This window comes from Mus caroli, unplaced genomic scaffold (genome assembly GCF_978045245.1).
Source record: "Mus caroli unplaced genomic scaffold, Mus_caroli_1 scaffold_11, whole genome shotgun sequence".
NCBI lineage: Eukaryota > Metazoa > Chordata > Mammalia > Rodentia > Muridae > Mus > Mus caroli.
In genome coordinates, this window is record NW_028227266.1 from 100,762,989 (window position 1) to 100,778,026 (window position 15,038).

Sequence of the window (15,038 nt, forward strand, 5' to 3'; positions counted from 1 at the left end):
CTGTCTTTGGTTGTTTTTCTCCTATAGGTGGGTAAGCTCAGATCCAGAGCCCAAGCACAGAGGTGCAAGGTGGGTGAGGAGGGGAGAGCACAGGCCCCTGGACCTTCTTATGGAGACCAGGAGGCACCTGTAGGCATATGGGGACCTCACCATTGCACTATTGCACAGATGCAGATCCACACAGTGTGTACAGCCATGTGGGGTACCCTTCCAAGGCAAATCCAGTCAGATGTTGGGAGATAGATAGATAGATAGATAGATATAGATAGATAGATAGATAGATAGATAGATAAGGTTAACAGATGGATGGATGGATGGGTGGATGGATGGATGGATGGATGGATGGATGGATGGATGGATGGATAGACAGATGGATGGACAGGCAGACAGATGGGTAAGATTAATTGAGGGCTAGACAGACAGACAGACAGACAAGATTTCAGAGGGTTGGCATACATCAGAAGAGTCCACATGGCTCTACTGCGAGGCAAGTCCTTCTGAAGGAATACCACTAGTCTAGTGAGCCCTGGGTATATTTGAAGTTTCTACAGGTTGGTTTTCTCTCACTATTGCCTATTCTGTGTCTGTGTCATTTTCACCCAAAACACTTATTACCCACCCACCCCCCACCCACCCACCCACCCACACACACACACACACACACACACACACATCTGCCTTACCATCTGTCAGAGTCTGGAAACACATCTTGCCACTGAACTTGCCATAGCCAGCCACGGTTCGAGCTCGCACCTGGACCACGTATACCATGCCAGGCCGTAGCCCATCGATACGTGCTGTGTTGGTCTGGCTCCTGGCCATGGAAGAGTTGAACTCATTGTGCTCCTAAAGAAGAGAGAAGAAAAAAAGAAAAGAGCCATCAGCCAGCTCCCGAGCACTGTAACGCCAGGCAGCTCTGTGAAGGCACTCAGTCCCATCTGTTCTTTGATAGAAGTTGTCTTTCTCTGAATGAGGATGGTCAGCCTGGGCCAAGTGAATGAAGAGCCAGATTTGGGCCACAGGGAGGCGGCACTTTGAAAAAAGATCCTGAGGAAACAGTTGAGCTCTCAGAGCCTGACTGGGAATCCATAGACATTCTCTGCCTGTTCACCAGCCCTCCTCAGAGCTCAGAGGTAAAATATCAGCTGCCGTCAGCTTCCCAAACCTCGTCCCATCGCTGACCTCAACAGAATCAAGCTTTGCACTGGGATGCATCTCCAGGGGCTGCTTCTCTGCCTCTGTTTGCCTCTGCTGAGGTACAGGGCATTCTCTTCCTGCTGAGATCTGCTGGCCATGCATGCTGCATAATTACTGTTCTAGAGGACCTTTGAAGTTCCTCCAAGCGCTCAGTAAAGGTCTTTGCCTCCATTCTGCTGGAGCGGCTGAGGTCACTCCAGACTGCCTCTCACATTCTGTCTGCCTTCTTTTGCCTTTATCTGGGCATCAATGTTCCAACTCCGCACCATCAACTCCTGGGACAGCATGTCTCTTCCCCGTCCGACTCTAGAAACGAATCCACTTTTCTGTCTCTCTCTAATACCTGCCACCACCTTCTGGTCTAGTCTCATCTGTCTGCCCCCATCTCTGATGTGCACAGACTTGCTTGTATTAATGTTTTTTCCACTGTGGCTCTTCTCACCATGACAACTTCTAAAACACCACTTCATCTTCTTGCTGCTGATCATTAGATTGGGGACTAGACTTTTTTAGTTGCCCATCACTTTATAATGTTTTCCATCCATCTGATGCTTGTCCACTGTCAACGTTCTTGTCTTAAATGGCCCCTGCTTTAACTGCCATCAGATGGGCACCAAACTTCTTAAGTTAGACCACCATGTCCCTCATCACAAAATCAGTTCTAATCTCTCTCTCATTCCCTTGGTAGTCTCACTGTTCCTCTGGGAACCACATCCAAGACACCCGCATTTGTTCAAGGCTATTCCCCCAGTCTGAAGGGATCCTGCTTCCTCCAGGTTATTTAAGCTCACAACCCCCAGAGCCTCCTCCCTAGGGAGTCCTATTTCACTTCCCCAGCACATAGGCTCTTTATTGCTGTCCTTGATGTTTACGGCTCATGCCTAGCACCCTATACATCAGCCTGGTCTCTGTTTCCATCTGAACATATCTTTTCGCTGCAAGGATTCTGAGCTACCTCCCAGTGTACTGGAACAAAAGCTTAGAGTCTGGGCCTTTGCTCTCTGTGCAGCGTGAATCCTGAAGCAAGATGACTTCATTGAAAACAAAGAGGCTGGGTCACTAAGAAGCGATTAATCCCCAAACTCCTGTACAGATCTGGAAAACTGGTGAGTTCCAGGCACAATAGTTCAAGAGGCAAGGAAACAAATGAGAGAAAGTGCATGAGGAGATTCTACAACCCACACGCTCTGCCAAATCCCAGGGGGGAAATGTGAAAAAGCAAACTGAAACACAAAAGAAGACATTCCGGCTTTCCTAAAATATGTAATACTCAGCTGGGTTCCCTCATCTAGTAAGTCAATCAGTATGTATACATATATATGTGTGTATATGTATACATAGGTGTGTGTATGTGTGTGTGTATACATATGTGTGTGTGTGTGTGTGTGTGTGTGAGTTTATGCGATATATGTGGTATGTATACATGGGTGTGTGACATAGGCTCTAGGTCCAAAGCGTGACTGGTCTCTTTTTTTCCTGGAGAGACAACACCTTATGGAATGAATTGGAAAACACACAGATAACAGAGGTGTCGCTCGTGTGGTGTGGCAGAGAGAAGCCAGTCATGGGAGAGGGCTGTGGGGATGTGTCCCAGGGAAACAAGCCCACATTTGGGGAGAGATCCTGTCCACACTGCATTGATAACCAGAGACCAAGAACAGAATAAAACTGTCCAAATGAAGGCCAAGAGAGGATGAGGATCATAGAACATGTGCTGGATAGTTTGGCATCCAATTGACAAAAGCTAGAATTGTCTGAGAGGACGGAGCCTACATTAAGAAAATGCCTCCATAAATTGGGCCTTTAGGCAGACCTGTAGACCTTTTCTTAATTAGTGACTGATGGGTAGTGCCATCCCTGGGCTGGTGGTTCTAGGTTCTATAAGAAAGCAGACTGCTCAAGCCATGGGGAGCAAGCCAGTAAGCAGGATCCCTCCATGGCCTCTGCATTAGCTCCTGCCTCCAGGTTCCTGCCTTATTGGAGATCATGCCCCAACTTCCCTTCCTGATGACCAGTGATATGGAAGTGTAACTCTCTCATCCACAGCTAGCTTTTTGGTCCTATTATATCATTGCAGCAATAGAAACCCTAATGAGGAGACGAGGGATGTAGTGAAGTGTAGGTGGCACACTGGTAGTAATGAAAAGATTTGTCATAAGAAGTTGTGGGTTCAAGGCTAGCTCCAACTGACAAGTTACAAAAGGCCCCAATGGAGGGGTTATCCACTGAGCCCTGGGGAAGTTGTGTGGAAAGAGACTTCTTGCTGTCCACTGCATCTACTTGGACAGCAGTAGAGAGGGTTTCCCCAGAGTTCTCTCCACCTCAGTGAGGGACTGAGCAGATGGAAGACCATTCCTTGTAGAAGGGATTCCTTCTGGAGCTTGCTAATTACGATTTTGACACACTGAAGACATGGGATCAGAAACTATGTGCACCGCCTCATCGTGTTGCAAATGAGAAGAGAACAGAATGCAGACAGCTGCCTGACTTCCCCAGGTTGTCTGGAATCAGATGGAATCACGCACTGCTTGAGGTAGGTGAAACACTGTTCAGGCAGCTCTTACTGGGGTAAAAGAGAAAAAAGTGTTTTGATATATTGGCATTTGGATGGTGAGGACCAAACGTTAGCCCATAATCACTTTGCAGTCCACGTACTCTTGAAGCGGTTCAGTGATTAAAATGGGCATCGGTTCTTGTTCTTTGCCAAGTCATTAATCAACTCCAGACAAATGAGTGGGAGCGATGAGCAAGGCTGCTTATGACTGCTTTGATTTTAAGTATGTGAAGACGGAGGACAGGGCTACAGAGGCTGGTGGTTGTGTCTCCATGATCTCTCCACCCCCAGCATCCCAACCCCCTCATTGCCTGGGCTCGCCACAACTCAGTGCTAAGGGGCTGAGCAAGCACCCTGCTTACCATCAGATGAGCACACACGGTATCACTAAGGTCTGGAAGTGTTTCTCCGAGATCTCGAAATCTGAAGAGTAGAAATCCTCCCCAATCTACACCAACTGGCCCTAGCTTAGACAGTTATTATGAAGTGCTGGAGAGATGTAAACATTTCATCATTGAGACAGCTGAGGGCAGATGTGGCCGCTCCTCCCATGGTTTGCCTACATGTGCGGACACCAGGAGTGAAGCGTGCTACAAGACAGTAAACAAGAGAGAATGATGGATGGGAATATATTGAGATGGGGATGGAGATGAACGTGGCAAAGGCTCTGGGAGCGTCCTTAGTTCTCTGGTCTGAGCTCTCTATTAATGAGCTGTTGGGGGAAAGGCAAAACCTTACTGATTCTATCCACAAAACTGACATTGAAAAGTGTCCCCAGCACAGACTGAGAGCCTTATTGGGCAGGAGACCCACAGGGGAGCTGCCAGAGGTTGCAAGACTACCACTAATGGGCCAGCCACTTGCCTTATAAATAAAGTGCTATTACACACAGCCACACCCATCTCCTGATATCCTGCCTGTAGTTCTAATGACTCTTGGTTCTAATGAAGCGAATCGGGACTTCCATGGGGAGAGGAGGTGGTACAAGACGAGGGGAGTGGGGGATTTAGTTCCTTTGGACTGAATTCAAGACATCTACTGGGCTGGATTCCATTTATGTTGGTAAAGCAGACATGAAGATCTTTCATTTTGCTTATGCGTCTTTGAATTTAATATTAAAACCCAGTATCTTATTTCAGGAGTTGCTCTGCTACAGAGACCCTGAGCAGAGATGGTGATTTCATACAGTTCCAGAAATTTCCAGCTTTGAAACATAATAAAAATGTCTGTAATTTGGTTCTGTGACTCCCTATATGCGACCTGTGTGGTCAGGGCTGTCCTTTTTTTTTTTTTTTTTTTAGCCTTTATGTGATTTAGTTCCATCATCTATAACTGATTATAAGTGGCTTATGAGTGTATTTCTTTCAAGGATCAGAACTAATATATCTGTGTGTATTTGGAACATAATAGGCACTCAATATATGATGAATTACCATTTTGGTTATTATTTCAAAATGCTCTCGTGGCTAATGTCTTTTTCTTTAGTCAGATTGGAAGTGGTCAAGGAAATATAATGGATTTCACAGGGGAGCACTTTGTAAGCTACAGAGAGGTCTACTCTCATATGCTCAGGAGTGGCCAGTGACCAGGCAAAGAATCCTGTCTTCCCAAGAAAAGCATCCCATCTTCTCCAGGAAGGACAATAATATGCTCCACTGAGGTGTGCAAGCTGCCTCGGGCATTGAGTGCTATGTGTACGTGTGTGTTCATAATTAGTATGAATTAATGGGAAGCAAGGGGGTGGCCTAAAAGGGGAGACTAATGTCCTTCATAGCCCAAGATGCTAAGGTTAATTATCATGCTGCAAAGCAGGAGGTTTGGATGGCAATGCAAAGACAGTGGCAGAGGTTGAGCTGAGTTGGGGAGCAGGCAGCCAAGGCACATGGCATGAGCCACATGACTGTGGTGCCAGGTTATGTCAAACACATGACCTCATCACAGCTGCCCACTGACGTGACTGCCTTGGCCACTGTAGGTGAGGCAGAGGCAGAGCAGATGGTACCAAGACACTCAGCCCCTTGCCAACACTGCCACCTGCTGCAGGGTAAAAGAGCTGTCCTCACATGATTGACCTACACAAGTATTTTTGTTTATTATTATTATTTTTATTATTATTTGTCCGAAGCAATTCTATTAATACTGGAGTATGGAAGGAAGCTTAAATCTTATTAAGTAAGTCCAGACACCAAATTGGCATACTTTATGAAAATTCTTGCTCCCAGATATAATTCAACAGTGCTCCAAGGTCCCAGTGTGGTAAAAGGGATTGAGTAGACCCTATTGAATGACTCGGTACATTGCCCAGTACACTGCTAACTGTAACTTGGTGGGACATATATGTCAACTTTGGTACAAGGTGAGATCAATGGCTCCAAACAGCTTGGCAGATCGACCCTTAACCTTATTAACATCCCAAATTATTTTTTATACAAATAGATCCCTAACTTAGCTGTGAAGTGGGCATAATGGTGGTCTGGTAAGTTTTATGTCAACTTGACACAAGGTAGAGCCATCTGAAAGAAGGGGTCCTCAATTGAGCAAATGCCTCCCATAAGATCCAGCTGTAGGGCATTTTCTGAATTAGTGATTGATGGGGAAGGACCCAGATTATTGTGGGTGGTGCCATCCCTGGGCTGGTGGTCCTGGATTCTATAAGAAAGCAGACTGAGCAGGACACGAGGAGCAAGCCAGTAAGCAGCATTTCTCCATGGCCTCTGCATCAGCTTCTGCTTCGAGGTTTCAGCCCTGCTTGAGTTCCTGGCCTGACTTCCTCCAGGGGTGGATTATGGTGTGGAAGTGTAAGCCAAATAAACCCTTTCCTTCCCAACTTGCTTTTGATCACGGTGTTTCGTGTTTCAGCGGTGATAACCCTAACTAACTAAGGGTTAAAATCACCCCCAATCTGTTGAGTTCTCTCCATCAACTGTCTACAGAGGCCAGGATCCTCTAGACAGACTGGGATGTTACCTTATTCTCCTTAACGGCAGGCACTGTCATAATGCCGAGGGGTCGCACCTCCCCCCGGGCAAGACTGATGACCTGTCTGCACCTCTCCTTTCAGGAATGTAAAACTGCTACCATTTCGCCAATGTGCAAGCTGTGCGCTACAATGATTAAGTCACAGGACCACAGCAGCTTGGCCGGGCGCTGGAAATGGGGGCTTTGTTTCTAATGCACTGCTGCTTGGCCATTTCTCTGGCCTCTCTGCGGGGCTGTGATCTTTATGATTCTCTCCAGCCCATACACATCAGCAGAGGTACCTTTGCCCAGGTAAAGGATTTTACATTGTGTACATCCAGCAACCCACATAAGCATCTTTAACCCATCCCCTCTCCTAATTCTAAATTAGGAATTATCTTCTGGCCGAGGTCACAGGATTTTTATTCCATGCAGAGACTTGGCTTTCTCACAGGCGTTTTAGCCACAGAGCTGTACTTCCTCTCTTCCTCCACTCCAATGTCCATTACCCACCAAGATCTCCTCCTCAGCTGATGATGCCCACATCACTCTAGGGTGTCTCTCTAAAATTCATCCACATTCTATTCAACTTAGACATCCTGTTAGCTCTACCTGCAGTGTGCACCGTAGATACAGGAGCCAGCTAATTTCAACGGCTCGTAGTTGATGCTCCAATTCAAGTATCTATCTTCCTGACAGGTGATTATGGATCAAGCAGGACTATTTACAGCCTGAATGATGTTCAGAATATAAGTCCCATCCTGTCTCTCTTCTGCTCTTAGACCTGCGGTGGCTTCCTGCCTCACTCAGTAGTAAAGCTTGATGCATTACAGCTCAACCCACAGACTTCCCCTGGTTATGAGCTTTCTCACACTGGTACTATTCCCCTGCTGCCCGCCCCAATCCAGGTGTTCTCATCTGCTTCCTGCTCCTGTGCAGGAGCGACTGCAGCTGCAACGGCTTAGCAGGATCTACCGTTGTCTCCTCTCTGAGATAACTGCTTCATAACTTTACTTGGTTCAGATATAAAGAGATCTCTTCTCCAAGTGGCTGACTATGACCATTTTCTTTAAGTCTGTGACTTAGCCCTGCCTGGCTTTTATGAATCCGTTTATCTCTTCTGTTTTTGTTTTCTTTTAATTTGTAAGAGTTTATTCTTTTTTTTTTGTGCCTCTCTGTGTGTGTATATATGATGGGGAGGTGTTTACGTGCCACTACACATGTGTGGGGGTCAGAGAACACACTTGTGTCAGTTGGCTCTTTCTTCTGACCTTTATTTGGTTTTGAGATTTCAAAGGTCATCAGGTTTGCTCACAAAACACCGTTGCCTTCTGAGGGTCTTGCCGGCTCCTCTATATTTTTATGCTACTATTTTAAACATTCTAATCATTTCCATAATCTGTATGTTCATTGTTCCGTCTGTCTCCCTCTTTGGGAAAGCAAGAGTCCCGATGGCCGAACTCTTTCGTTCACTAATACATCCTAGAACAGAACCTACCAAACAGTAGAGTGATCAAACTCTTCAACAATCTCTTCAACAAATAAGCAAATGCATCTGGCGCTTCTCCAAACAGAGTGTCGGAAGCACACTGCTCTTTAAAGAATTTTGCGAATGCTGCAGTTTGCCATTGTGGAGGATGCCCCGTTTCCCTGGATGATGATCTGGTCTGGGACCCAACTCCACAGGGCATTGTGTCTCTTTTCTTGGCAACACATGCCCTGTGTAGCCCTCAGCAGCAGCAGGAGCAGCGGACTCCTCAGGAAATGCAACCCACAGGTTTCTATTTCAATTCTTTTTCTTTTTTAAATCTCACTCTCAGAAACATCCAATTTCATGATCCTTAACCTCCACATTAGTGTCATGATGCATGCATATATTTATAAATAAATAAGCTTGAGTTGGAGGCCCGGGATCAACAACTTTGAGAACCACTCATCTGTAAGACTCCAAAATCCTCTGGGGGCTCAGGGGGCACCAGGGGGTTTTACTGCATCCTCCCTGAGACAGCACTTGCATGCATGGCTGTAGGAGGCAGAGTGGTTTGAACAGGCCAGGCCAGAGATCTGTCTAGACTGTCAGATGATACGTCTAAAGGTTCTATCCCAAGTTGATGCAGGAAGGGCAGTCTTGGCTTTCTGGAGTCCCTGGCCTCCAGCATCCAATTCTTTTTCCCTATTGGCTTCCTCCAGCCTGTCTCCCTGTGCCCTCCACTGGCCACACTCACTGAACAGTGCTGGCCTGGCCTTAGATGAGGTCAAAGCTGGCTCACCTTCTCATAGTACCGGATCTCATAGTCCAGGATTATGCCATTGGGCTGCTCCGGCTGAGGCCATGACAAGGTGATGCTCCTCATGGTGGCACTGACCTGGTGCATGATGGGAACAGTGGAGGGGGCTGTGGAGAGAGGAAGAGACAGGCCAGCTGAAGGGATGGTCAATACAGGAGAAGTGCCATCTTTCAGAGATAAACAAGGAGAGACTTCTGTGCTTTCTCACTAGCTGAACTGGATCTGCACAACTAACTCCCTGTGACAGAGGAGACAGAGGGTGATCATTTAGCAGAGGAAAGCACATGTGGGCAGGGCTGGGATAGATGTGGTACAAAAGAAAAAAATGTATAGCAGGGCTGATGAGATGGTACAGCAGGTAGAGGTGCTTGCTCTGAACACCTGGGATTCTGAGTTCAATCCCTGAAACTGGCATAAAAGTGGAATAAGGGAAATGGCCCCACGGACTTGAACTTTGGTCGTCACATGTGTCCTGTGGCATACACGACACACACACACACACACACACACACACACACACACTTTAAAAAAACTCATTCCAAAATCACAAAGAACTGGAAAAACAGTAGGAAGAGACAGATGCTGCAGTAATGGGTTGATGGTTTAAGCTACAGCAGAGCCAAGAACCTGGGGTAAGAGAATATGGAGAGTAGAACTGATCAGTGCGAAGTAACCATGCAATAGAGAGGAACGTTCCAGCAAATACTTCATCCTGGTACTGTGTGTATGGTTTTAATATACTTCAAAAAGCAAGGAGGCAGCATCCCTCATGAAGACAAGAACACAGAGCCATAACAGAGGCTCCGTCAGAAACCTCCAAATGAGAACATTTGCAATGAGGAACTCATAAGCACAAACGAAGAAACGACACACCAAGCAAACGTTTGGAAACACGATAATAACTCCAAGATCAGCAAAGACGATTATGAAATTTCTGTTTGGAAATAATATTTATTTTCCAATTCAACATTTTTTTTTCACACCGTGTGTAAGTAAAATGAAAACAGTCTGAAAATAATAAATGAGGGCTGTCTTCCTGAGGGAAGAGGCGAGTAATGGATGGAACTCAGTCAGCGCCCGGCTCAGGGGCTGCTTTCTTTAGTCCTGGCGCTTGTGTAGTGATGAAGGTCATTTCCTCACTCGAACTCCACTTTACAAGGGTTTCTCTGGGGACCATGGCTGAGTGACATTTACTATCCTCAATTTAAGTTAATAGATTCCCTCCAAGACCCAGAATTACAGAATCACTGCTTGCAGGTCATGCAAGGGGGAAGGCATGGACTTGCATACAGTCCATTGGAATGGGGCACCTACTATCATAGGCCTGTGCCGGGGAAGGGAAGAATGCAAGTATGCATTCTACAGATGCTCCCAGTTTTCTCACAAGAGTGAGAAGGATGGGAAATGATACCACAACACCTTAGCATCAGTGTAATCCTGGACTTTGGAGGTCAGTATGCACAAATACTACTAGAGACCATGTGTTGGCCATGGCGGTGCATCTCTCAGAGCTCCTACTCCTAGGGATGTAACTGACTAAGGGCCTCAGATGCTATACCGCTGTATTCACACAGAGGCTTGCTTCCTTCTGGACTCTGACTGATCACTGAATAGCCAGCCCCTCCTTGCAAAACATGGGTTCCTCCAATAGGAACTTCAAATCAAAGATTCAACAATGATCTCCCCAAAGTTTCATGATAATAATACAACTATGTAAAATTCTTCCAACCCAGTTCTTTTTCCTTCCTTCCTTCCTTCCTTCCTTCCTTCCTTCCTTCCTTCCTTCCTTCCTTCCTTCCTTCCTTCTCACTTTCCCTGGGATGGGATGACCACTGTGATCTGGCTCCTGCTACAATGTTCCTACCAAATACTTGCTGCCAAGTTCCTGTTTCATGGGGGACATCTTGCCCTGTGCTTTTGTAGCCCTCACTTCTTATGAATCTTCTGTATCCATATCTCAAAATTGTCTTCTTCTCAGTCTTACCTCTCCCAACTAAAGTAATCTAGAACATTTCTTGTTGCACAGAAAAAAAGCCAAAGGAACAAGTCATATTGTGTTTGAGTTTTCCTTGCTATAAAGAATGGCCAGTTGCTACCTATTTCTGCCATAGCAGGACACGCTGCTACCTACAGTGCCTTTAGCAATTGGGCCCATGTTGACCCAATCTCTGTAGGTATGAGCTAGAGGTGCCAGTCCAATTCTCCTCCACTGTTTGTACTACAAGTTAAATTAAAACCTAGTATCTCCCATGTTTTGTGTATTCTATTAAAGAAACTATTAGTCTTTCAATCAAAAGCATGCCTTTGTTGTTCAATCCTGAAGTTAGAGTCACATGTAACATCTAGACTTCCCTGAGGTATGTTCTTTCTCACCATGTCTGTAGAGTTGTATTTCTGCTGTGGAGAATCTCAATCCCTCTTTGCTTTTATGATGTCAAATTTGATCTACTAAACTAATAAGTTAAAAGAACAGTTTATCTTCATTCAACTGTCTAATGCATTTTTTCTCTCTTACCTTAGTATTATAGCCCAGCTTTGTTAATTAATTAAACAGGTATTGCGCATGTGCCCTGGAGTTGCTCTTCTAGGTTCTCAAGAGCAAAGTCAAGTTTCTTGCCCTCATGGAACCTATTCTCTACTGGAGGGATTCGGAGTCCAGAGAGGATAAACAAATAACAGGATATAGAAAAGATATTAAGCCCAATGGGGAAAATTAAGTAGGGAAAGCAGAAGTAGACACCAGTGTAGGAGGTACATGGCTGTGGTAAGCAAAGGCTTCCCTGAGTTGCAGGAACAAGAGAAGAGAACAAGCTAGAGAACAGCAGGAGCAGCATTTGAGAAGAAACAGCTGGAGCAAAGGATCTGACTTGGAAGAATCATTGTCAAGGTGGAGGGATTTGGGCTTCTACTCCAGGTGAGCAAGGGAGTGAAAGGGCAGATGACAACCAAAGGACACTCTGACCTATGTGCTGACAATGTCATCTTATGTGCTGCAAATGGAAGATAGGGGCCAGCAAAAGCAGAAGGTTCTATCCTAAAGTCACTCTTGTGAGGTCAGGCTTCAACAACAGAGTGGTCAGAGCCTACACAGAAGCAGTCTCCAACGTAATGATGTTTTGACCTTACTTCTTCAACTCTACTGTGTTAAAAAAAATAAGTGATTCGTATTCAGCAGCAGCAATGAGCCACATTATAAACATACAGAGACTCTAGCCCATTATCCACAGTTATTATATCACCAGTGTGTGTGTGTGTGTGTGTGTGTGTGTGTGTGTGTGTGTGTGTGTGCGTGTCTATGTCTCTGTGTGTGTACATGTGTGATGTCTGGTTTGGGGCACAGCTGTTTTTATTAAGTTATATGAGATGTTTGATATATTTTTATAAACTAGGCTCTAATTACATAATCCTTCCCAACTATAGACTACTGTTGTGAGCACATTTAAGTTAGTTTGGCCTAAACTTGCCATTAGGTGCACTGAGTGCCATGGTGTAGTTATTTCCTCCCAATAAGATCATTCCCTTCTGGAGAGAAGAGGAAGAATCATAAGACTCAGGAAGCTCATAAAACTTAGAGGCCTCAGGGTGCTCAGAAAATGACAAGATTCACAGGGCCCTTTCCCAAGTTTATACAAGCAATAACAATTTCTGGAGAGAGATGAGACTCTCTGGTAGAGCTGCCTATGGATTGTACAGGGAACATCAGAGATGGTAGCTTGCCTCAGCAATTGTCACGGATGTTGGGACAGGCTTCTAAGTGATGTGGCTGGCTTTGGGTTACCCATGCTCCCATTAGTAACCCTAGTGGAGTCACTGCTGCAGTAAACTAGACTTGAGTATAATTACTCCTCTGGTCTGTTATGAGTAGCTGATCTAGGGTGATTAGAGAGTTGTCTCTCCTGGAAAAAATCATGCACAATGTAATTTTGATTTACTGTCTTTCCAGCTCTGTGACAGTGTCCAGGGGATGTAGCCCCTCACAAATGAAGGAATGCTGCCATTGGGAATGTCTCCATTGATGTGGGATTTAGAAGAAAAAGAATTCAAAATGACTTCAAGGTTTTTGTTTGGAACATCCAAAGGGCAAGGCTGCCATTAAATGAGATGAGAGACATCAACAGTAGCCATCCGGGAAGGGAGACCAGATGTTCCACTTTGAAGGCTACTCTTCAGGTGTCTACGATGTCCTATGTAGACAGAGGATACAGAGACATGTGTGTAAAGTTGGAGCTATTAGCAAGTCAATAAATCAGAAAGGCATGGAACTGACAGATCATGAAGATACCTAGTGGAGTGCATGTTTTAAGATGTTGGAAATGAGGAGAAAACAGCAAATGGCCCCTAGAAGGCAAGGGGAATGGAGTGGGAGCCTGAAGGGGGTGATGACCTGGAAACCAAGTGGAAGGAAGCACTCAGGGGACCAAATATGTTAAATCCAACTGCTAAGGTGGACAAAATGGAACTGGAAACTGGGCCCCCGATTTAGCCACAGCTTTAGTGGTTAGACATTTGCATGATTCATGTTGGCCTTGCTCAGGACCCTGCATGCTTTGGAGGGAAGTCAAGGTAGTTCAAAAAAGTGACACAGTCTTTCAGAGTTGCCTCATATTTGGGGGTCCCAGGGTGACCCAAGATGGGGATGATGGAAGGGCTCTTGATAACAGTGCTCTCCTTCAGCATCTTGTCACTCAGACCACCCTTGAAGGCAATGTGGAAGCACAGTCTACATGATATTGATTTGGAAATGCCACAGGTTTTCAGGTTCCCTCTGTCTCAAGAGATAAAATGTCATCTGTTAATACTGGAAGACCCAGAGCTGGGAATGTAGGTCAGCTGCTAGAGTCCTCACTGAACATGCACCGAACTCTGGGGTCAATCCCTTGTACCGCAGAAAAATAAGCATGACAGTGCACATCTGTAATGGCCATTTTGGGATGTCAGAGGTACAAGGGTCAAAAGTTAAAGGTCATCCTTGGTTACATAGTGAGGTAGAGACCTGCCTACACTGTATGAGACTGTGTCTCAACAAAAGTGATAACAAATTCAACAAGTAAACAAAGAAACAAAAAGGGACTCCAAGCTGGCCAGTTAGAGGCACACAGAAAAAGCCATCTTCTCTGGGGGATAGAATCAAAGGCAGAAGAGCAGCTACTTCTTGACATTTTGGGGGGCAGGGGGAGTCACAAAAAGCACTAAAGTTTATCTGTAAGTGGACTTCAGAAAAATTCAGTGACTTGGAGAGCAGAACAGAGGATAAGAAAGAATGTCCCAGCACCAAGGTTGATAGCTTTATGCAGGGGACTGAGGGGATGAAAAACTTCCCAGCACTGAGGCTGGTAGCTGTGCAGGTGACAGAGTCATCGGTGAAAGGATGATGAGGAAGCTGAGGAGACACAGTCTCACAGACCTGCAACCAAGCAGAGGTCCAGCAGAGTAGGCAGGGCAACCAAGACCCATACAGAAGAAAGGCACACAGGGAGCTTTCTTGGCTCCACAGTGTGTAGTTGTTGAAAAGTCATTTTGATAAGGTCTTGCCTGGGCTTACAGCTGGGAGAATCTTTCATTTTCCCATGTCTGGGAACAAAGCCATGAGCTGATACAAGTGCTGGCCAGAGAGCCAGTCTGGAAGCCACAGAAAAGACTCTGCCCAAACATTTGAAGAGTCAGGCATGATGCCTCACATTTGAAGTCCCAACTCTCAAGAGACTGAAGCAGGAGGATTGCTGTAAGTTCTAGGGCGGCCTGGGCCTATATAGTGTACTTCAGGTCAGCAGATCTGTGCAGTGGAACCTTCAGAAAACTAAATAATAGTAATAATTAAATTAAACAACAATAACAATAGTAATAATGAGAAAAGTAAGAGCTACATTGAATGGAAAGCTACACCAGGCTGAGACCAAAAAAAAAAAAAAAAAAAAAAAGAGGGAGGCAGGGTGAAGGGGATGAAGGCAGGACAAAGGCATTTGCCAGTTTGGATCATCAGTGTGAGAGGGAAGGTGGTAAGCACTGAGGTGATGAGGTGAACCTGTGCCTGTGGGTAACTG

The 15,038-nt window shown here is 45.6% G+C and overlaps 1 protein-coding gene across 1 annotated transcript in view; it reads right to left on the reverse strand.

The window, feature by feature from the left end:
- Window positions 1-15,038, reverse strand: part of Ephb1 (EPH receptor B1) — a 442,703-nt gene that overhangs the window by 79,292 nt on the left and 348,373 nt on the right. Inside the window, exons 6-7 of the mRNA XM_021171331.3 lie at window positions 8,980-9,104; window positions 684-846 (exon numbers count right to left, since the gene is read on the reverse strand). Coding sequence (XP_021026990.1) covers window positions 684-846; window positions 8,980-9,104 — 288 coding nt within the window. The remainder of the gene's footprint in view (window positions 1-683; window positions 847-8,979; window positions 9,105-15,038) is intronic.